Source organism: Passer montanus, unplaced genomic scaffold (assembly GCF_014805655.1).
Source record: "Passer montanus isolate IOZ18808 unplaced genomic scaffold, ASM1480565v1 scaffold93, whole genome shotgun sequence".
In the NCBI taxonomy this organism is placed as follows: domain Eukaryota; kingdom Metazoa; phylum Chordata; class Aves; order Passeriformes; family Passeridae; genus Passer; species Passer montanus.
Window position 1 is genome coordinate 938,576 of NW_024374701.1, and position 21,329 is coordinate 959,904.

At 57.8% G+C, this 21,329-nt stretch overlaps 2 protein-coding genes across 11 annotated transcripts in view; both read left to right on the forward strand.

Annotated features, from left to right (window-relative positions):
• ZNF76 (zinc finger protein 76) overlaps nucleotides 1-8,760 on the forward strand; it is an 8,986-nt gene extending 226 nt beyond the window's left edge. Inside the window, exons 1-15 of one of the 10 annotated variants that reach the window (XM_039695778.1) lie at nucleotides 7-54; nucleotides 871-1,012; nucleotides 2,278-2,358; nucleotides 3,387-3,464; nucleotides 3,628-3,830; nucleotides 4,337-4,414; nucleotides 4,759-4,878; nucleotides 5,119-5,194; nucleotides 5,475-5,600; nucleotides 5,702-5,881; nucleotides 6,100-6,333; nucleotides 6,651-6,784; nucleotides 7,502-7,636; nucleotides 7,725-7,832; nucleotides 8,093-8,760. In XM_039695778.1, coding sequence (XP_039551712.1) covers nucleotides 940-1,012; nucleotides 2,278-2,358; nucleotides 3,387-3,464; nucleotides 3,628-3,830; nucleotides 4,337-4,414; nucleotides 4,759-4,878; nucleotides 5,119-5,194; nucleotides 5,475-5,600; nucleotides 5,702-5,881; nucleotides 6,100-6,333; nucleotides 6,651-6,784; nucleotides 7,502-7,636; nucleotides 7,725-7,832; nucleotides 8,093-8,197 — 1,731 coding nt within the window. In that variant the 5' untranslated portion in view covers nucleotides 7-54; nucleotides 871-939 and the 3' untranslated portion in view covers nucleotides 8,198-8,760. Of the gene's footprint in view, nucleotides 1-6; nucleotides 55-870; nucleotides 1,013-2,277; nucleotides 2,359-2,457; nucleotides 2,571-3,386; nucleotides 3,465-3,627; nucleotides 3,831-4,336; nucleotides 4,415-4,758; nucleotides 4,879-5,118; nucleotides 5,195-5,474; nucleotides 5,601-5,701; nucleotides 5,882-6,099; nucleotides 6,334-6,650; nucleotides 6,785-6,875; nucleotides 7,637-7,724; nucleotides 7,833-8,092 lie in introns of those variants that run through there. The other 9 variants (XM_039695780.1, XM_039695779.1, XR_005626169.1 and 6 more) reach the window with 9 other exon arrangements.
• Nucleotides 8,761-9,483: 723 nt separating this feature from the next.
• On the forward strand, nucleotides 9,484-20,019 carry DEF6 (DEF6 guanine nucleotide exchange factor). Its single transcript, XM_039695940.1, has 11 exons — nucleotides 9,484-9,637; nucleotides 13,293-13,433; nucleotides 14,785-14,970; nucleotides 16,325-16,552; nucleotides 16,631-16,777; nucleotides 16,954-17,062; nucleotides 17,142-17,440; nucleotides 17,848-18,014; nucleotides 18,183-18,381; nucleotides 18,762-18,852; nucleotides 19,073-20,019. The coding sequence occupies exons 1-11, from the start codon at nucleotides 9,542-9,544 to the stop codon at nucleotides 19,282-19,284; spliced, it is 1,875 nt and encodes a 624-aa protein (XP_039551874.1). The 5' UTR covers nucleotides 9,484-9,541; the 3' UTR covers nucleotides 19,285-20,019.
• The last annotated feature ends 1,310 nt before the right edge of the window (nucleotides 20,020-21,329 follow it).

Sequence of the window (21,329 nt, forward strand, 5' to 3'; positions counted from 1 at the left end):
CGCGCGCGGTGCACGCCGGGCCGGCGGCGGACCCGGGCCCGGCGGGTAGCTCAGGTCGGTGTGGGGGATGGGGGGCGGCGATGGCGGCCTCGGGGCCCGGAGGAGCCTCAGGGCCCGGAGGAGCCTCAGCCCCGGGGCCGCGCGGGACGAGCCCCCCTGTGCCCCCGCCACCCCCTCGCAGCCCGCGGCACGGTTTCCCCGGTGTCCCGTGGGGACGGGTGCGCGGAGCGCGGGGCGAGGCGGCCCCGGGCGGGCCCCGAGCGGCGGCGGGCGCGGACGGGGCGGTTTCGCCTCGTTGCTGGAAATGAAACGATCAAAATGTGGCTGAGGAAGAAGGAAGGCGCTGCAGCGCCTCTTTAAGATCCCCCGTCAGCAGAGGGTGCCTGCAGAGAAATGTCCTCTGGGGCTGCGCAGGCTGTGGCACCGTTTGCTTAGAGCCTGGGATTGTGTCCCTGGGAATTAGTCGGGAAAGGGAGCAGAGAAGGAGGAGTAAAGCTCATGGCCCTGCCCTGTCCCCTGCAGCGCAGGACGAGCTCAGCCTGTAGGTTCAGGATTTAAAGTAGCTGGAAAGCCTGCAGGTCGTGTGGAGGACGGGAAGGGCTGGGCTGTGACATTTGTGCTGCCTCTGAGAAGAGTCTGTCAGTTCAGTTTGCTTGATAAGCTTTATTTCATATTTGGCTGTGGAATAGATTCTTATCCCTGCCTGCCTTCTGTGTGGGAAGGATGCAGCATTGCCCACCTCAATCCTTTACAACCTCAAAAGCCTTTTGAGGCCCCTCAAGCCTTTCCTAGCGTGCAAAAGTGGAGAAGCTAAAGGAGGAGGAGAAGCCAAGGGTGGAAATTGAAACGGAATTGTTCTTTTTGCTTAAGGCTCGCAGCACAGACGAGAGCCCCGTGTCCCTGCGGGCTGCCAGGCAGGACCCATGTGTGGGGATCAGCATGGAGAGCCTGGGGCTGCCAGCAGCCACCCTTGGGGACAGCAGCACGGCCTTGCTGCAGCAGGCTGCCAGAGGTAACACAGCCTCGGGCTGTCAGGCCTGAGAGGCTCCTCCTGCTGGCTCTGGAATTGGAGTCGGGGTCACCAAAGGTGTCCCTCACGGTGTGGGAGGTGTCACATGTGTGTGGCCACTTGGCACGAGCAGCTGGTGGCTGCTGGATTTGCACTAAAGATGTGAAATAAAACACAAATCAAACATGCCTGTGGGTTGGAAATGAAGCTGTGGGGATGGGAGAGCTGCTGCTGTGGAAAATAAAGCTCTGTTCAGACTGGAAGAGCCCCCTTCTTGCCAGGCCTGCTGTGGCCTGCAGGGCTGTGCTGCACCAAAACCTCCCCTGGGCCGAGCAGGGGGTTTTGCATCGCTGGGTTTGGTTCACAGCAGTGCCTTTCCCACTCAGAGAGGTGCCAAATTCCACACCTGCCTTTACCTGGTGCTGGTGAGGTGCCCCTTCCCCAGCACCCACTCCCAGGAAGAGCAGCTCGCCGTTTCCCAGCCCGCAGAACAGGATGGAGGAGTTGTGCAGCTCCGCCAAAAAGGTGCCAAATTCCACACCTGCCCTTGCCTGGTGTGGTGAGGTGCCCCTTCCCCACCACCCACTCCCAGGAAGAGCAGCTCGCTGTTTCCCAGCCCGCAGAACAGGATGGAGGAGTTGTGCAGCTCCGTGTCCTGGGGGTTGCTCTCCTGCTTTGTTTTCTGTGCAAACTCGCTGCAGGTTTGCTGTGTGTGTGGAGCTGGGCTGTGTGGAAGCACCAGGCTGTGTGACCCCCTCTCAAGCCTTACCTCCAGGTGAAAGCAGCCTGGATTCTCCATGTTCAGGGGGATGGAGCAATCTGATTCAGAGAGCACCAGGTCTCTGGGTAACTCAGTCACGATTACAGCTTTGGGTTGAGCCCCTGCAGCCCAACACTGGCAGCACTTTAGGCCCCTTTAGGTGCTGTAATTGTTTCCTGACAGCTGATCCTCTGCCAAAGCAGCAGATGAATCTCCCAGCACTTGCTGATGCTGCTCAGCACAGCCAGCTGGTCTCTTCTCCCAGCACAAGTGTAATTGTTTTCTCTGTGTGCTCCTTGGCACGAGGAGCTGTGAGGGGCAGCTCCTCAGCAAGTGGTGCCTGAGGGTCTTTGTGGTGTGTCCTCTCTAGGCAAGGGCAGTGCCAGCATTTCTGGGCAGTGAAGTGTCTCTGTGGGGCAAAGCTGACCCATAACAGCCCAGAGGTGACAATTTCTGTGGGACAGAGGGGCTGGGCCCAGCAGCTGATGGTGTGTTTTAACTGTTCCAGGTGAAAAGCTGATTGAAGGGCAACTCATTGAACTTGAAGATGGGACCACAGCTTACATCCATCAGGTGACAGTTCAGAAAGGTGAGGAACACCCCTTGCCCTCTTTCTGTTTGGGAGGACACTGGAGATGTGGCTGCAGTTCTCAGTGCTCCAGCATTTGGGCTCCTCTGTCACTTCCAGCTCTCAAAAGTCCATGTGAGCACCAGGTTTCTGTTGGGGTTTTCTTTGTTGTGGTTTTGAGGCTGAGCAAACAAGGACATTGCCTGCAAAGTCGTTAGCAATCTGATGAGAAGGTGAGTTTGGTGGAGGTGGAGACAAATGTTTAAGTGTCATTTCACCTGTGGGCTGTCCCTGTGCCACACCACGAGCCCAGTGAGCTGTGTTGGTGCCAGGCACACAGCACACACAGAGCTTCTTTCATGTGGCAGCAGGTGGGCAGGACTTTCCTCTGCACTGTGAGACAGTGTATTACTTCTGGAATGGGTGGTGGTGTGGGGATTGTTGGGAGCAATGCCACCTTGGCCACTGACCCAGCAGCCAACACCATCTCTGAAATGAGGTAACATTAGTCTGAGAGGTGTTGGGAACCAGTTCATGTGGCAGGCACCAGAGGGGCATGGAGGAATCATCCTTGGCCATGCTAAGGTGCCAAAGGGCAGGTAGAAAGAGCCCTGTTACTCTGGGCAATCCTTCCTTGGTGCTGCCAAGCTCCTTGTATGCCACGTCCCTCTTCTCTCCTCCAAAAGCTGCTTGAAATTGATGTTTTCTAGCTGGCTGTGCCCCTTTCCCCCCTGCACCCTCTTCCCTGCCTTCACATGCTCAGTGAGAGGGGTTCTCCTTGGTTATGTCCCCTCCTTGCTGGGATACAATCTGGCATTTGGAAACTGGTGAGACACTGCATCGCTCCTTTGAGCAAAGGAAGAGGCAAATCTGTGCATGAAGCCTTGAAAACCTCATCATTCCCATCAGAAGGGCTCAGATGGTGTCCTAAAACCTACAGCTGTGGTTGCCTTTCAGGGCAAGCAGGCAGCCCTGTGTCCTCAGCTGCCACAGCATTCCCCATGCTGGGTCCTCCAGGAAAGTGTGGGGATGTTTTCCTTTCCTTTTAGAGGCTGTGGCTTTTGAAGATGGGCAGCCAGTGGTGCTGGAGGATGGCAGCATGGCCTTCATACACAGCACAGCTAAAGGTGAAGCACCCCCTGCTCTTTCCTTGGCAGCTGGAGGGAAGCTGCTGAAATGTCTCAGGTTTCCAAGGCTGGGGAGATGAAGCACTTCTTTTCTGCCTCACACTGAGGATTTTTTCAGCTGAATTTTTTTTTCAGCTCTTTACCTGAACGTTTCCTCTTGCAGAGAGTTACGAGCCCAGCACATTCCAGGCTGTCCAGCTGGAGGATGGCTCCACTGCCTACATCCACCGCCCTGTCATCCTGGCACCTGGCAGCACCATCCTGCAAGTGCAGACAGAAACGGGGCTGCAGGGGCTGGCTGGGCAGGAGGAAGATGATGGCCTTGATGTGGACACCAGTAATGCACTGCAGCAGTGTGGCAGGAAGGTGAGGGCACAGCATCTCTTGGCCTGAGTTTGTGCCCTCCCTGTTTGAGAGAGGCTCCAGTGTGCCACTGCTGAGGGGTGCCTGGAGTTGGGGACACAGAGCAGGGCTGTTTTGTCCCATGGGATGCTGGCCTGCCACCCTTAACCTGCTGCAGACTCAGGTTTGGGAAGGGAGGAGAGCTGCTGGCATACAGCCTTGGGTGTGCCAGCAGTGGCTAAGCCATGGCCACTGTCCCCATGGTGACCAAGGCCTCAGAACCAAAGCAGCTTCTGATCCTGGTGTGCTGTCACTGCAGTGTCCCACCTCAGTGTCCCAGGTACTGCCTTTTTCTCCCACCTCCACAGGCTGTGGAGCAGGGGCTGCCAGGGGTGCTGAGCTGGGCACAGACCTGCAGGCCCAGCCCCTGCTCTCTGGGGAAGGGTGGGGTGGCACTGTGGCTGTCACTGCCTTCCTGCTCCTCGCTGTATGGGGACACACAAACACTGCCTGTGCTTCTTCACTCACAGGGGTCTGATGAGGAAGAGGAGGGAGTGACAGGCACCTGCCATGTGAAGAGTAAAGACTCCAGCAACATCTCTTCCCAGGTCTGAGTTTTTCAGTGACTGGAACTAGGCTGAGCTCCTCTCTGCCAGTAATTATAAAAATGTTGTGGCTTCTCTGCTGAGTTAGCAAATACTAACTGCACATCTTTCAAACGAGCTGAGAAAGGGAGTTTTGTGTCTGAGAACCCCCTGGGAGGTGGGAGGAGGAAATGCAAGTTTCTAGAGCCTTGTCACCTGGGCTTCACCATGTGGGTACAAGCTGTTTGTAGGAACATGTTTTTGGAAGATAACTGCAGCAGTGCATATGTATGGCAAGGAGGGAAATATTTGTGTGGGCTTGGTGAGGCTGTGGTGGCTTGCTGGGTTGATTCCAGTACTTGTTTCAGCAGGATTTGCAGGAGGAGGAGGTGCAAAGCCACAGGAAGGGGCAGCGGGTCGGCAGCAGAGCTTTCCGCTGTGGCTACAAAGGCTGTGGCCGCCTCTACACCACTGCCCACCACCTCAAGGTAAAGCAGGTGACATGGCAGTGTGCAGGCCAGAGCAGTCCCAGGCTACACTGCCAGAGCAGAATGCTCTGTTGTGTGCAGCTTAGTTACGTGCTGAGCTCCCCAAGAGACCCAGATGTGTCAACTGGCCAAGGTGAAATCCAGCAGGGAACTTCAAATTCTCTCCACCAGCATTTTTCCACAGTTTTCCTTCTTCCTTCCCTTGGATCTCATTTTAGGGACCTGTTCTTTCTTTTCCAGGTACATGAACGTGCTCACACAGGTGACCGGCCATACACCTGTGACTTCCCAGGCTGTGGGAAAGCATTTGCTACAGGTAACAAATTTCTGTTTTGAGCAGATTTCATTTTCTGACCAACCCAGCAGAGCACAATATCCAGAGCATCTAAAGCAAGGGAATCACAGTTGGGAGCCTGCTGGGACTTCACTGATTGTGGGCAGATAGTGGTGGAAGCAAGGTTGGAAGTGGTGTTGGGGTTGGTTCTTTCTTCCCTTTCAAGCTTTGCAGACACAACACAGACACCGAGGGGTGGTATCAGCTTGTCATGGTGTTTCCTTCTCATTACAAAATTAGTCATGGTCTCTGTCCTGGACAGGGTATGGTCTGAAGAGCCACGTGAGAACACACACAGGTGAGAAACCTTACAAGTGTCCAGAAGACTTGTGCAGCAAAGCCTTCAAGACCTCCGGGGACCTGCAGAAACACATCCGCACGCACACAGGTGAGCAGCACAGGGAGGAACTGCACGGGGACAGCCCAGTGAAAAGGTCTCCAGGTGGCTGCACGGTGGCAGGTGTCACCCACAGCCCTCTGCCCATGCAGGTGAGCGTCCCTTCAAGTGTCCCTTCGTGGGCTGTGGCCGCTCCTTTACCACGTCCAACATCCGCAAGGTTCACGTGCGGACGCACACGGGCGAGCGGCCCTACCTGTGTGCAGAGCCTGGCTGTGGCAGGGGCTTCACCAGCGCCACCAACTACAAGAACCACATGAGGATCCACACAGGTAGGGGGGAGGCAGCAGCAGGGAGATTGGTGGGGCTGGAATGGGCCTTTCCAGCTGAACGTCACAGGGGGCGGCCAGGGAGTTGGAGGAAATAGTGGGAATTGCTTCATTGGATTGATTGTTGTTCCAGCAGTCTGTCTGCAGCTATTTGCTCTGGTGGAGAATCCCTCCCCAGAGCATGAGGAGGGTGCAGCTGAGCTCTGTGGCCTCTGCCCTAGGAGAGAAGCCATACCTGTGCAGCGTGCCGGGCTGTGGGAGGCGCTTCACCGAGTACTCCAGCCTGTACAAGCACCACGTGGTGCACACGCACTGCAAGCCCTACACGTGCAGCAGCTGCGGCAAGACCTACCGGCAGACCTCCACGCTGGCCATGCACAAACGCAGCAGCCACGGCGAGCTGGGGGCCACCGAGGAGAGCGAGCAGGCTCTCTACGAGCAGCAGCGGCTGCGGGGTGAGTAGCCACTCCCCCATCAAGGTGTGGCGAATTGAGGGAGGTGACAGCAAAAGCAGACACGCCCTTCTCAGACCCAAGCCTGTCATGGTTTCCTGCCTCCCCATCAAAGCCAAATCTGTTGGAATAGCTTGGGAATAGGCCCCTGCCCATTCTGTAGTACAGGGAGAGGTAAAGCTCCTTCTTCCCAGCCCACCACTGGTCTCATCATGGTCTTGTGCTCTTCTGTGCTAGCTCTTGAGACCACAGGCAGGTCCAGAGAGCAGGCACGTGGTTTCACACTCTGATAATGCTGCTCTTCCCCTTCTCTGATCCAGCTGCTGCAGCTGCTGACAGAGGCTCTCCAGTGGAGAGTCAGCATATTGCTTTCCTGTCAGAGATGGAGGAAGATGAAGAAGAAGATGCTGTACCTACACAAATCTCACTTATTTCTCAGGATGGGACAGAGCAGGTATGGACACGGACACCTTCAGCAGGTCAGGGACAGCAGTTATTATCTGAAGTGAGATTCTGCCTCTACTCAGCCATGATGTTCTTTGCAGGGCCTTTTCCAGCATTTTTTTCAGACCTTGGAGCTTCTTGGGATCTTCCTGCCCTGAGGGCTCCCTCCTACAGCCTCACGCACTGCTGCAGTGATGGTTTGGGGGGTCTCTGGTCCCAGTGCCCCCTTGCTGATGGGGTTTCTGGGTGTTTGTGTGGTGACTGGCAGCCCCTGGCTCCCTGCAGCTCCCCAGCTCTGCTGACCCAGGCTGGATTTGGAGATGTTTTGTCATCACTTGTATACAGCAGTGCTTTTCTTGTACTTCCCTCCACCAGCTGCCCCTGTGCTGACTGGAAAAAACTTCCTTCTGTGGCAGGGGCAAGGGAAGCAGCTGCCACCAGTGACCTGTTTCCTCTTAGGCTGAGATGCTCCTGCTGCTGCAGTGCACAGTGCTGTCCCCATCCAGGCTTGAGACAAAAGGCTGAATGGGAAGATGTGGTGGAAGGGGGAGGGCTGAAGACACAAGCTCTGAGTTCTCTGTTGTAAATTTTATCCCTGGTGCTGGGCAAAGTCCTTGGAGCTCTCTGTGCCTCGAGTCCTGCAGAGGCTGTTTCCTCCTTGCCCAGAGCAATGCATTGCTAAACCTGGGGGTTGCCCAAGACTCCTGAGCTCTGCTGTCACCCCCAGGTCAGTCTGTGTCAGGAGCAGCTGCAGGCCCTGGGCAGTGCCATCGGGGTCCTCGCCGTGCCCCAGGGACAGCTGCCAGGTGGTGACACTGGGGCCATGGCTGTGGCCAGCACCAATGGCACCGAGGCACAGGAGGTACAGACTAAGCTGGAGCTGCCCCTGCTTCCTCTGCTAGAAGAGAGCTGCATTTTCTTTTAAAACATGATTAACTGACCTTTTCCAGGTGACCATAGTCACTTCTGGGGCAGAAGAGGAGTCGGACATGACCCCGCTCTGTCATCAGCAGGTGGCATTGCTGGCCACCTCCCACGGCACCCACATTGCTGTGCAGGTACCACATGGCTCTTGCCACTGTCCCCTTCACTCCCTGGCCACCCACTGCCTGGCCTCAGGCCCTGCTGCATCACTGCTTGCCCAGGGTGCTTGCTCCTTTAATTCCCAGAGGCCCTCTGTGCCAGGGACATCCTGCTGGGATTGCAGAATGCTCCTCTGTAAACACCCCTGCTTCACACCTGTGCCACCCCTGTGTGCTGCTGGGAGCCACCCTGAGCTGCCTTTTGGGGGTTCAGCCCTCTCTCTGTCTGTCCCCAGCTGGAGGAGCAGCAGGGCCTGGAGGGAGCCCTCAGCATGGCCACAGCTGTCATCCACTACGAGCCAGTGCCACCAGACACAGCCCTGCCCGAGAAGGGGAGCTGAGGCCAGCAGAGCAGCTGTGGCAGGGGAGTGGCAGCCCCAGCCTGCCCTGGGCAGGGACAGAGGCTGAGCCAGTGCCAGTGTGTGCCCTGTGCCAGCTGGGGCACTGAGGGGGCACAGGGCTGCTGGGGGGACCTGTCTGAAGGGCTCTTCCCTGCGGGGAGCAGGGCTGCTGCCTGCTCCTGGGCTCTGAGCAGCAGCCTCTCTTCAGGGGCACTCGTGCCCTCTCTCCAGGAATGGTCCAGCACTCCCCTTTCTTGCCCACCCCTCCAGCTCAGGGGAAGTGGGCAGCACTTGCACAGAAGCCATAAAGGCCCATCAGAGCCAGCCCAGGCTGTCCTGAGCTCAGTATGGAGGGTGAGCAGTTCCTGCCATTGGAGCCAGCACTGGGATGATTCCAAGAGCAGTTCTCCCATCTCTTTGTCACACTTCCTTTTCAAGCAGGGCTTCCATGGCAGATTCCTTGGCTGTGGAGCAGAGCAGCCAGCACTTGCCAGGAGCTGAGCAAGACCTGGATGTAAATGCTGAGTTGAAATAAAAACAAATTTAAATTCTGTTTTTTAAAAGGACCTCTCTTCTCTTTGGTGGAAGCTGGGAGGAGAGGGTGGTGGTGGTGTTCAGCAGCTGTAAGAATTGAGGACATTGAGGAGATTTGTAGAATTGACCAAACGTGTCCTGCCAAAGCAGCAGCTGTCCCAGAGGAGGGCTGGGAGCAGGGTGAGCTGTGTCCCCTGAGCCCTCAGCGTGTGGCTTGGAGGAGCTGAGGCATGTCCCTGAAATCTCTCATCAGGCCTTGCCTCTTCTAGGGATCCCTGCAAGCCTAGATTTAGGGAACTGTGTCTGTGAACACATCCTACATCCTCCCCTGAGCTGGGCAGAGAGACCTGGCCTGGTGTCCTGCCCTCAGTCCCTTCACTGCCCTGGGTGCTGCGGACAGAGCTGGAGCAGACCGAGATCCTCGAGTCCAGCTGTAAACCTGACCGGGCACAGGCTCCGGCAGCCGCGTGGGCCGTGCTTTGGACATCCCAGAGCAGTTTGCAGAGATGTTTCCGCGGGCACGGACCGGGCACAGCCCGAGAGGCTCCACGGGCTGAGCTCCGCTCGCCGGGCGACACCGATCCCTGCCCAAGGCTGCGAGCCGAAGCTGCTGCTTGAGCCAGGGCGGGGATCTCTCACCCCAAAACGCAGATTAGGGACGTTTTGAGCGGGCTGGGAGCCAGCAGAGGCTCGGCGAGCGCGGGGCTCGGGGCGCGGGGCGGGCGGCGCTCCCGCCCCGGGCCCGCCCGCCCGGGCGGCTCCAGGAACCGGATCCGCGGGCTCGCCAGAGCCGCGCCGCCGCCGCCAGCCATGGACCTGCGAGCCGAGCTGCTCAAGTCCATCTGGTACGCCTTCACCGCCCTGGACGTGGAGAAGAGCGGCAAGGTGTCCAAATCCCAGCTCAAAGTGAGTGCCCCGGGCTGCGGCGCGCCGGTGGAGGGTGGGCAGCGAGCGGCGGAACGAGCCCGGGGCTGCTTCGCATCCCCGCGGGTTTCCACGGAGAAATTGTTAAATGTTAAGATAAGATCTTCCTGTTGCTTCCACGCTGGTTCGGGTGAAGTTCTCAGGCTCTGTGGCATCTCCCTTTAAAAAAAGGGGTGGGAGGGAATTCATGCTCAGATGTGTTTTCTAGGTGAAAATGATAAGAAATCTAAATTTTAGTTATCAGTTTCTTGTGCTTTTTATGGAGCCCAAACTCTGTTTACATTTTCTTGCTTGCCGGAGCACCTGCGTTTCTCCTTGCTGAGCCAGTGGGTCAGGAGGTAGGGACAGGTTGTTTTTTTAACAAAAGCTCCTCAGTGGTGTGGCTAGAAGTAACACAGCACTTTTAAAAACTCTCCGCTTTCCCCTCTCCCCACCCTTAGCAGCTTTCAGAGGGCTCACGCTCTCAGCCCTTCATCAAACCCATCACAGCTTTAAAAACCTTTTTGTCTGCCCCCAGGCCAGGGTTGCTGACACCTACCAGGGAGCCCCCTGGCTCTGAGAATAATTGATTTTTTTAACCTTTGCATACAGCGGGAATGTGTTTTTTTCATCTGTTTTAGTTCTTAGGCTGGGGTTGGAAATGCTGGTTGGTCCCAGGGTCTGGGATGAGAGGAGAGACCTGAGCAGGAGCGTGCTGAGCACGGGAGGTATTGCGTCAGGACATGGCAGCTGCTGCCAGCCTGCAAGACCGTTTTGAACCACTGCAAAAAAACCCCATTTTCCTCCATTCCCTTTATTTTATAGGGCTTCCCCAGGGCGGACTGCAGGGAAGGTGCTGGTCTTTGGCAGGGGGGTGTGTTTTGCCCCAGAATTAAGAGTTTTGTTTGCAGGGATCTGGGGAGGCAGATTCTTCCTGCTCAGCCTTTGTGGCTCAGAGCCTTTGGCTGCCCCCAGAACTCGTGGCGTGTGCCCTGCGAGCCACGCTCACCAGCTAAAACTGTAGAAATAGCTGAAGGAATTAAGGAAAATCCTCAAGTAGGCCAGAGCTTAATTCGGTTTGCTAATCCCTGAGAGGGGCTGCTGTGCTCCCTCCACAGCACCCCCTGCTCCACTGCTCTGGGTCCAGAGTCTGGACCCAAAAGCACCAGCACTGCTTGTCCTGAGACATCTTTACCACCAGTGACGATGCTGAGGCCACAGAGACTCTGATTTTAATGGCAATTTCATGGACAGTTCATGCAGGGTCTGCAAACCGTGGTGGTGCTGGGGATGGCACCTCCGAAGTGACTTTACCCCTTGAGAGGGGCAGGGATGTTCTCCCACGCGCCCTCAGTGACGGGATGGGTTGGCAGCAGGTCCCTGAACAGCACAGCTCAGCTCTGGATGACTTTCCCACTGTCTCCAGGCCAGGGAGAGCTTGTTTCCACCCACAGAAACACTCGAGTTTGCCCCAGCCTACGCAGGCCAGCGGTGCTCCAGCGAGGGAGGATCCGGGGTCTCTCTGCTCTGAGCAACGTGTTAAAGCCACCGAGCCCCCTCCAAGCCCCTCCAGGGCTGCTGAGCCCCGAGCTGGGCTGTGCTCTCCCTCACCCGGGCGTGTTGGTGCACGAAGGGTCCTGAACAGGGCTGGGAGAGGCGCTGGGTTTGCCCCCAGAGGACAGAGCCAGGCGCGGAGCTGGCTGGGAGCGCAGAGCCGCGCTCTGGGCAGTTCTGAGAAGGTGTCGGGGTTTCCAGCATGAAGACACAGCTGTGGGAAGCCGTTGGGCTCCTTGCAGGGGCACCTCTGCGAGGCAGGCGTGTGCAGATGCTGCTGCAGTGGAGGGGTGTGTGTGTGTGTGCACAGGAAGGAAGGACAGCTTGCGGTCGGTGCTGCGCGCCCCGAGAGCTCGGGTAGGTTTGCTCCCAGCACAGGCACAGCACAGCCCTGCTCTTGGGAAGCCGTTGTGCTCTCAGTGCCCTTGCATCCCCTCCCTGGAAGGGCTGGGGATGAGGGGTGGGGTCCCTCAGTGTGACCATGCGAGGATGGAATTACCAGGAACTGCCCTGGTGCTTTTGGGCACCTCTGCTCATGGGTGATGGGTGTGACAGCGGTGGGACAGGGTGGAGAACAGAAGCAAGGCTGCTGCTCAGAGGAATCCAGGGCACTGGGAGGAGTCAGGCAGACCCCTGCATGCCACAGGGAAAGGTTGTACCATCAAACTGCTTTCCCAGCACCCCTTTCCCCTGCTGTTCTCCTCCTGTCACTGTTTCAGAGCCTGCAAGGGTTTCTCACCTCTCCCATCTCCAGCCATGCCACCACTGACCAGGCCAGGGCTTTCCTCTCCCTTTGTCAGAGACAGCCCTGCAAGAGGAGGGGCTCTGGGTCACAGGGAGCCTGGATGGATGGATGGATGGATGGATGGATGGATGGATGGATGGATGATGGATGGATGGATGGATGGATGGATGGGCTCAGGGTGTCCCCCACAGCCAGGGTCACAAGTGAGACCTCACAGGGCTTTTTAGGGGTGCTCTGGGAGTGGGGGTGAAGGATGGAGATGAGGGCCCACATTGGAAACACAGACTGGGATACAATTCCCAAGCTTTGAATTCATCCTGATGGGCTGGTTACCATCCTGGAGGATGTCCATGATATTCCCAGGCCTTTCCACCGCTGTGTGGACCCTGGGGCTGCGCTGAGCCCCAAAAGGCACAGTGCAGCAGCAGTGCTCGGGGCTACTGCCCTGTTGTGTGAGCACAGGGTGGAGTCCTGCTGATCCCATTGGTCCAAAGGGCAGAAAAGAGAATGAAAATCTGGTCGAGCAAGAACTGTCTCCAGCTGCAGCAGCCATCATGGCCTCGGGCAGCTCCTCTGCTGCTGGGAGGAAATTTCCAGCCCTGCAAAGAGGAGTAGGATGCTGTTCCATCTCCAGCCCCTCTCTTGAGCCCTTGGCAAGCTGCATTGGCAGGGCTTGGTGCAGAGGGGAAGTGTCAGTCACTCATTTAACCATCTCTTGCTGCTGGGATGTAAAGGCAAGGAGAGCATCACCTGCCCAGCACCACAAGCTAGAGATGCAGCTGGTGCTCGTGGGCAGCCTTGCTCCAGGCTTTCCAGCACATGGGAAATGCAGGAGCTTGTAAACGTGCTTTGTTTGGGGGGATTCAAACAAAGTGGGCTGTTGGCAAGCCTGGCTGAGTATTTCTGGGGATGGTTTGTCTCCAGATCTCCATTCCAGACAAAACCTTTGCTTAGTTTCTCACCAGTCTTTCCTATTTTCCTGTTTCCATCTTTCTGTGTCCCCAGCAGGCAGTGGCTGTGCCATGGTTGTGCCAAATGCATGGCTTGGGGTGGCTTATCAGCTTTTCTAGATCAGAGCCAGTCCTGTTTGCTCTGAGAGGTTTGAAACAGCCCTTTCAAGAAAGAAGTTCCTCATGTGCCAAGAAAAGAAACTAATGTGGGAAAATCCTTGATTTTTGCTTGTTTCTAAATGATTCTCTAAGGTTTACATTTGAGAATTATGCCCAACCCAAACCTTGAGGAGGTGATGCCACGCAGGGCAGAGCCCCAGGGGGGTGAGCGAGGGGGTGGCACCTTGGGGATGTGCTGGGGCAGGGCTGGAGGTTGTTCCCCTTCTCACCACCCGCTGTGCTTGGCCAGGTGCTGTCTCACAACCTGTACACGGTGCTGTGCATCCCCCACGACCCCGTGGCACTGGAGGAGCATTTCCGTGACGATGATGATGGGCCCGTGTCCAGCCAGGGCTACATGCCCTACCTCAACAAGTACATCCTGGACAAGGTGAGCTCCTTGGTCATCCCCCAGAGCTGCTGCTCCTCACATGAGAACGTTGGGGCTCCTGGGAGCTCCCCTTAGCTCTTGGGAACCACATTCCATGGTGGGTGGAAAGAGGGTGCAGAGAGATGGGTGAAAGCCAAAATGAGTGAGAAATGTTTAATGCTCAGTGTCCCCCTGGCAAGGATGGAGTCATCCCTTCACGTCACAGCTCTGGATGGAGCAGCATCTCTGCCCACAATTCCTGAAGGGCTCAGAGAGAGAAATCAGCCCCTTTTATCCTCACCTTTGAGGTGTGACCTCATTTGGCAAAGAGCAGAGGGAGGGAGGAGGATGAGCTGCAAGCAGGGGCAGAGCTGGGGTGGGCAGGGGCTTTCTCCCTTTTTTCCTGTGGTTCAAAGACACCTTTGTCTGGCACAGCCAGAGGTTGGTCTGTGGGTGCTGTTTCTTCCAGGCACGTGAGGAGAGGAAGAATGAGCGACAGCTTCCACTGTGCTCACAGAAAGGGGCCAGAGCTGGGTGCAGGAACCCTTCACTCCCCTGACTCTCCTGCTGTTCCTGTCCCTGTGCCAGTCCCCATCCCTGTGCCCATCTTTGCCTTGCCCAGAGCTGGTCAGCAGCTGCCCAGCTTGGCCCAGCAATGCTGATCTTGGCTGCAGGGATCTGGTCAGAGCAAGCAAGGGCAAAGCCTTCCCCAGCTCCCTCAGCCCAGAGCAGGAGCTGCCCAAGGTCAGCCCAGCCCAGTCTCACCATCACAGAGTGGCCAAAATCCTTCCAGCTGCCCACATGGTTCTTTGGAAGGTGATCTTTAAAGCCACCCCTTCTGGTTTCACCAGGGCTAATAGAATCCCAGAGGCAGCCTGAAAAGGGGGAAGTGGGTTTTCCTAGTAAGAGAAGCTTTTAGCTTTTGCCACCCGAAGGTTTTCCCCCAGCTTTGCTGCTGCAGGCCACAGTTTGCTCCTGTGCTCACACAGTTGGGATAGAGCACCCAGGGACAGCCAGAGCTCCTCTGGTCCCCATCACAGCTGAGCCATCTGCACCAAACGTGCTCCTGGGGCAGCTCACAGTGCCAGGACACAGTGAAAGAGCAGCAGCAGGGATGAGGCTGGTGGAGGCACCATTCCTGCTGGCTTCCCTTCACTCCTCAGTTCCTCTTCGTGGTTGAATGGGATAACAAGGAACCCCAAACCATGGAGGCACTGGGGATGAGAGCTCCACATCATCCTGCCCGTGCTGCACCCAGAGTTCCTGCTGGTGCTGCCAGTCACCCCATGGACAGATTTTAGGAGTGAGGGATCCCAGAACTCCCCTCTGTAGCTCTTCAGCTCCCCACTCAGCCCCTGACTCCTGCCTGCAGGTGGAGGAAGGTGCTTTTGTCAAAGAAAACTTCGATGAGCTGTGCTGGACGCTGACGGCGAAGAAGAACTACAAACCCGACCGGAACGGGAACAGCGTGGTGTCCCACCAGGATGCTTTCAAGCTCTGGTGCCTCTTCAACTTTCTGTCTGAAGACAAATACCCTCTCGTCATGGTGCCAGATGAGGTAGGACTGCCTCTCCCCCAGCCCTGTCCTCACAGGGCTCCATGAGCTGGCAGGGCCCCATTTGTGGGTGACACTATTGCTTCCTGGCACGTCCCACTGCGTCCTGCAAGATGTGGTGTTCCAGGGGGGGAGAGAGAGGAGGCTGGGGGTGGGACAAGGGGGCTCTCTGGACAGCCCTGCTGTGCCCACAGCCACCCCCACTGCCCAGGGAGAGGAGGGGGACTTCAGAGGGGACACCCCTCCAAAGTGCTCTCCTGCCTAAGGGCAGTGGCAGAGCAGACCTGGCTGTCCCTCTCCGTGGCCACTGCCACCCAGTGCTCAGCCCCTGCCCAGCATGAGGAGTGTTAAGGGTGAGGTGCCAGCCAAAGAAAAGCCTTGCAGTAATCTCCAAATTCCACAGCATTCAGGGGGGAAGGTTCTGCCTTTCTCTGGGGTCAGATTAAACCCCCATGAGAAGGGGGGCAGGTCTGGGGAGAATGCACCCGTGGAGAAGCCAAGAGTGGCCTCAGCAGAAGGAACTTGGCTGGGCAAATGGCTGCTGTTGCCTTCTACCCCTCAACCTCCTGAGATCAGCAGAAAAGTCAAAATTAAAAAAAAAAATTAAAAAGAGGAGAAAAAAAGGCAAGAAGCACCGTGCTGCGCAGACGTAGGAGGGCGACCGCACTTCCTGTGCCCTGGGAGAGGAGTTTCCTGTTCCCCAGACCCTGAAAAACTGAATCATCCTAAGCACCAGCACTCAATTCTTGCCCTTTTCACAATTAAATGGCATAAAAAATCCAGCTGGGTGTGGGGACCCTGCTGTGTGTCACCTTCCTGTGTGGTTCCCTGCAGTCACCCACTGGTCTCAGTCCCCAGGGCAGAGGAGAGCTGGCAGCAAAACTTGAGCTGGAGTCAGTCTTCCCCACGCCATGTCAACCACCTTGACTCTTTTTTTATTTGCAGTTTTAAAGTGATGCTCCTCTCCATAGGGACCTGTCCCCCTGCTCCTCCCCAGCGATTTTTGGGAAGCAGTGAGACATCAGTCCTGAATGGGGTTCAACAGTGCTGGCCTGTACTCCTTCAGGCTCTTGACTTCTAGAGAGTTTTCTTACTCTGCAGACAAACCAGACAAAACATCCCAGCCTTGGGGTTAAAAGGAAAAACCTCTCAGTAGAGGTGAAACTCTAAACAGTTGCAGTCTCCTCCATTCCAGCCTGCTGCCTGGGATGCCTCAACAAAGGATGATCCTTCTGGGATCAAGGTCCTGCTTCTCCAGGCTGGAGAGAGATGTGGCCTTGGGCTCTCCCAAATGGGTTGATGGGGTGGGGACAGCCCTGTCCCCAGACAGAGACACTGAGTGTCCTCCTCCGCACAGGTGGAGTACCTGCTGAAGAAGATCTGCACGGCCATGAACGTGGAGCTGAACGCCTGCGAGCTGGATGATTACCTGTCCCAGGAGCCGCAGGGGCAGGGCGGGCTCACGGTCTGGCAGTTCCTGGACATGGTGAACTCGGGGCGGCTCCTGAGGGGCATCGAGCAGGAGGCCATCAGCATGGCCGTGGAGGAGGTGTACCAGGAGGTCATTGAGGACGTGCTCAAGCAGGCAAGGAGCTCACATATTCTGGGGCACGAGCTCCGTGCTGCTCCCACCCCGTTTTGATCTCGTGTCTCTCGGGTGCAGGGCTACCTGTGGAAGAAGGGCCAGCTGAGGAGGAACTGGTCGGAGCGGTGGTTCATGCTGAAGCCCAGTGTCCTCTCCTACTACATGAGCGAGGAACGGAAGGAGAAGAAGGGGAGCATCCCGCTGGACAAGCACTGCTGCGTGGAGGTACAGCCCGGGCCACGCTCAGCCTGGGGACAGCAAACTGTCCAAACCCCTGGGAGGGAGACCCAAGGGCACACAATTTCACGTCCATGAGCATGGGAGAGCCACTCCTGTGGCTAAAGACGGGGGGATAAGGTGGAGTACAGGGGGTAAGGCTGTGCTGTCTCCTCTCCCTGCAGGTGTTGCCAGACAGGGATGGGAAGAGGTGCATGTTCTGTGTGAAGACCACGTCCCGCACCTACGAGATGAGCGCCTCGGACACCCGGCAGCGCCAGGAGTGGACGCTCGGTCTGTGCCCACCCACGCCCCTTCCCCAGCCTCCCCGTGCCCCCTGTGTGTCCCCACTGACCGTGCCCTCCCTCTCCAGCCATCCAGACTGCCATCCGGCTGCAGGCCGAGGGAAAGAAGTCCCTGCACAAGGACCTGAAGCAGAAGCGCCGGGAGCAGCGGGAGCAGCGGGAGCAGCGCAAGGCGGCCAAGGAGGAGGAGACACAACGGCTCAAGCAGCTGCAGGAGGAAAAGGAGAGGAAGCTGCAGGAGCTGGAGCTGCTCAAGGAGGCCCAGAGGCAGGCAGAGATCCTGCTGCAGGAGGAGGAGCAGCGGCGGAGGCAGCAGCACGAGGAGATGCAGAGGACACTGGAGATCCAGCTGCGGGAGGCCGAGCAGGTGGGTGCATCCCACATGGGCCGTGGTGCTCAGGGGTGGGGGCTTCCTTCTCCTTCCCTTGGCCAGGGCAGCCCAGGGGTTTGGATGTACAGTGCTGCTGCCACCCATCACCTCTGGGCTCTGTTGGGCCTGAGATCCCTTTGAGCAGGAGATGAGGACAACCTGCCTCAAGGGGCTTTAGCTAGGGGGCAGTGAGAGGCAAATGGTGCCAGGCTGGACAGGGAGCCCATTTCTGACCTCACAGCCAGCACTGGCTCCAAATGACACAGCCTGTCTCCTGAGCAGAAAAACAGCTTTGCTTCGGACCTGTCACCGTGGGCTGCCCCTGCTCTGGCCCGCTCCTCCCAGCGGGTTCTGGGGACACTGGTGGTGGCCTGGCCCACTGATGGCTCCTGTCCCCGCCGCAGGCTCGCGCCTCCATGCAGGCAGAGATGGTGCTGAAGGAGGCAGAGGCAGAGCGGCAGCGCAAGCGCATCCTGGAGCTGGAGGACATGCAGGAGAGGCTGCAGGAGGCCCTGCAGCAGGAGGTGAAAGCGCGGCAGGACGAGGAGGCTGTGAGATATGCTCAGGCCAGGTAGGACCAGGGCAGCTCTCCCCTTCCTTGGGCAGCCCTGCTCCCAGGGCAGCTCAGTGCTCCCGGGTACTGGGTGTGCTGGTGACTTCCCAGTATGCAGGCTGGGACAGGGAAGGCTGAGGGAAGGAGTGGCAGGGGGACATCCTCACTCTTGCTCTTCGTTGTCAGGCTACTGGCTGAGGAAGAGGAGAAGCTGAAACAGCTGATGAAGCTGAAGGAGGAGCAAGAGGAATATATCATCAGAACTCAGAGGGAGAAGCAAGTCCTCAAGCAGGAGATGGAGAACAAGAACAAGTGTCTGGAAGAGGCGCAGAAGCAGCTGGAAGAAGTGAGAGTGAACAGGCAGCGGGTGGACCAAGATGTCATGGTGAGCATCACATCCGTGCCACATCCCCTCACACGGTGAACCCAGGGGACTTTCCAGCCCTCCCAGAGCCACCTCCATGCTGGGGAGGACCAAGCCATGGGGGTTTCTGAGCTGTGCCACATGCAGGCACGGTGTGCTGCAGTGGCTGAGACAGGACAAGGGTGTCCTGCCCTGGGACACAGCGCTGATGTCCCAAGGGATGTCAGCAGTGGGAGTGTGTGAAGGGGGGAGGGTTGGAGGGGGAGCAGAAGGTCTAGAGGAACGTGAACTGGCTCTCCATCCCAGAGGAAACCTCCAGTGCAGGCTTACTGAGGGAAGGGAAGCCCGTGCCCATGGTCGCAGTGGGGCAGCAGCTCACCTTTCCCTCCATGCCCTGCCAGGCTGCCCAGAGGAAGCTGCGACAGGCCAGCACCAACGTCAAGCACTGGAACGTCCAGATGAACCGGCTGATGCACCCCATCGGGCCTGGAGGTAGGAGACCAGCTGGCCACCCCTCATGGACCTCCCCCGTGCTGGGGCACGAGCCCACACCCCCACCCATCTTCTCCTTTTTGGGGGCAGCTGGTGGCTGGAAGGACTCTCAGAGATAGTGCAATGCCTCCTGCAAGGAGGGACTCCACACACCTTTCTCTCAGCTGAACAGTCAGTTTGGGCCCCAGGTAAACAATTCTCTTTTTCTGTCCACCCCCAGACAAGCGAACAAACGTGAGTGGAGGAGTCTTTGCTGGCTACCAGCCCCTTCTGTCACGGAGAGATTCTTCCCTCAAACTCAAGCAGAGGGCGGAGGAAAAAGGCAGTGACCCCACGAGGGAAAACAGCAAGGAAAACGTGAGCAACGGTGGGAACAGCAGCATGTCACCGTCTCCAGATGCGGACACCATGGCCACAGAGCCCACCAATTAGCCCACCAGGATGGCAGAGCCCTGCTGGGAATGGCAGGGCTCAGCTTGTCCCTCCAAGTGGACGGTCAGTGTGGCCATCTCTGGATGGGGACCAGCACGGAGCCTCCAGGGGGCTGCATAAGGCAGAAGTGCTCCCGTTTCCATCTGTGAAGGGCTGCAGCCACCACGTGCCAGGAGGCTCAGGCAGCCCAGTGCTGGGAAGAGGGCAGTGGGACTTTCTCCTCTGGACTGCAGGACTCAATTCCTTGTGCTCTGTTTTACACCCTGTACTAAAAAAGAGCCTCTGCTGGGTCGGGACCGTGTGGCCCAGCGCTGCAGTTCCCCCTTGGTTTCTACAACCACCCTTCTGCATCACTCACTGTGCTCCAGGGTGTGGGGCTTTGCCACCAGCCAAGGACACCTGGACTGACCAAGCAGGGTCTTCTTGTCACCCCACACCACGCCAGCTGTCCCTAACTACAGCTACCACTGTGTTCCCTGGCAGTGGTTGGTAGTACTGGAGCCACTTAATTAGCAGAAACTAATGACCAATAAAGCTTTTGAAGCCACTGGCCACAGCCCTCCTGCTCCACACACTAGTGGCCCTGCAGGCACCAGCGCTCTGTCCGTGGCAGGGCAGGGTTTGGATTTCTCCTGTGTGAAAGAGCCCTTTGAAAGGAATCAGCCACAACCTGTGGGAAGTGGCCCCACCCGCAGATTTTTGGTTGGTGTGTGGAGGGCCAAGAGGGACACAGAACAAAACAAAAAATATACACAATATGTACAAAATAACACACCATCCTCTGGGTTAGTTTTTCAGGCACTTCTGTATGAATACAGTCCCAGTCAGCTGTGCCTGTGGGGTGTTTATAGCCAGGGGCATAGAGCCAGGGTCGCCTGTGGAACAGGCCCCGGGGAGCAAGCTCTGCACGGCTCCATCTCTGCACTGAGATGAGGAGTTCGTTGGGGAGATTAAGATCTGTTTCCTCCCCCTCGAACGGCGCTGCCCTCGGTCTCGGTGTTTCTGTCTCTCGGTTTTTTTCCACCGTGGCCGAAGGGGCCCGGGACAAAGCGCTCAGTGTGCGCGCGGGGCAGGGCAGGCCTGGCCCAGGCCCACGCGGCCGCGCTGACGCACAGGGGGGCCACGGGCACTGCAGGGCAGCAGGACAAAATCACCTCTGCCCCTTCCCTCTGCGCTGGCACACAGAATGTATCACATATCAGGGTGGCCCTGAGCCCTGGGCCGTCCCCGCGTGGGGTCCCGGCCTGCTCCGCACCATCCTGGCCACGCCATTGGGACACAGGATCCCGCCACTCTGCACTGGTTTTTTGGGCACAATGAGCCTTTCCCAGCTCTGCCTGGAGGCTGGGTTATTGCTTCCCTCGAGGCGCGAGGGGCCCGCGGTGCGAATCGCTGGGGGCGAAGGGGATCACTTGTAATGCTCGAGCTACTCAGGCGCGGAGCCCATTGCCCTGAGGCGGACCCGCCGCCATATTGGGCACCCCTCAGAGCGCGCCGCAGGCAGCGCCTACACTTCCCATGAGCCCCCGCTCCCGCCGCGGGGCGCAGTGCGGGCGGCTCCCGGCAGGGGGTGTGAGGGGCAGGGCTCGGTGAGAAGGGGACGTGGGTGTGGAGAGCTGGGGCGTGAGGGGCATCGGTGGGTTTAGGCTGTAGTTCCTGGGAAATCAAGCGAGACTGAGGGCGGTACGTGGCCACACGGGAGGAGGTTTATGGGGACAGTGTGGCTGTCCCCTGTGCCGGGGTGGGGTGCTGGAGGGTACCAGGCTCTGCAGGAGTTTGGGGCTGGAAGGAGGAGGAGGAGGAGAAGGGTCCGGGTGGACCTCAAGCAGAGCATCTGGTGAGGGGCTGCTGCAGGAGGAAGGGTCTGAGAGTCCTTTCTCATCCCTCATTCCTGCCCATTCCACTCCTCCCTGCCCTGGGATCCCAGATGAAGGACATGGGTGTGGGAAGGAATCAGACGTGCTGCAGGGTCTGGACAATGCAGACCCTCGAGGGGGCTGAGCAGTGGCTGCCCCATGAATCAGTCCAGGGCTGGTTGCAGTGTT

Coding starts and splice junctions, on each gene's coding strand:
- DEF6 (XM_039695940.1), top strand. CDS start 9,542: ATGGACCTGCGAGCCGAGCTGCTCAAGTCCATCTGGTACGCCTTCACC. Junction 13,434..14,784: donor ACAAGTACATCCTGGACAAG/GTGAGCTCCTTG, acceptor TCCTGCCTGCAG/GTGGAGGAAGGTGCTTTTGT. Junction 16,778..16,953: donor ACAAGCACTGCTGCGTGGAG/GTACAGCCCGGG, acceptor CTCTCCCTGCAG/GTGTTGCCAGACAGGGATGG.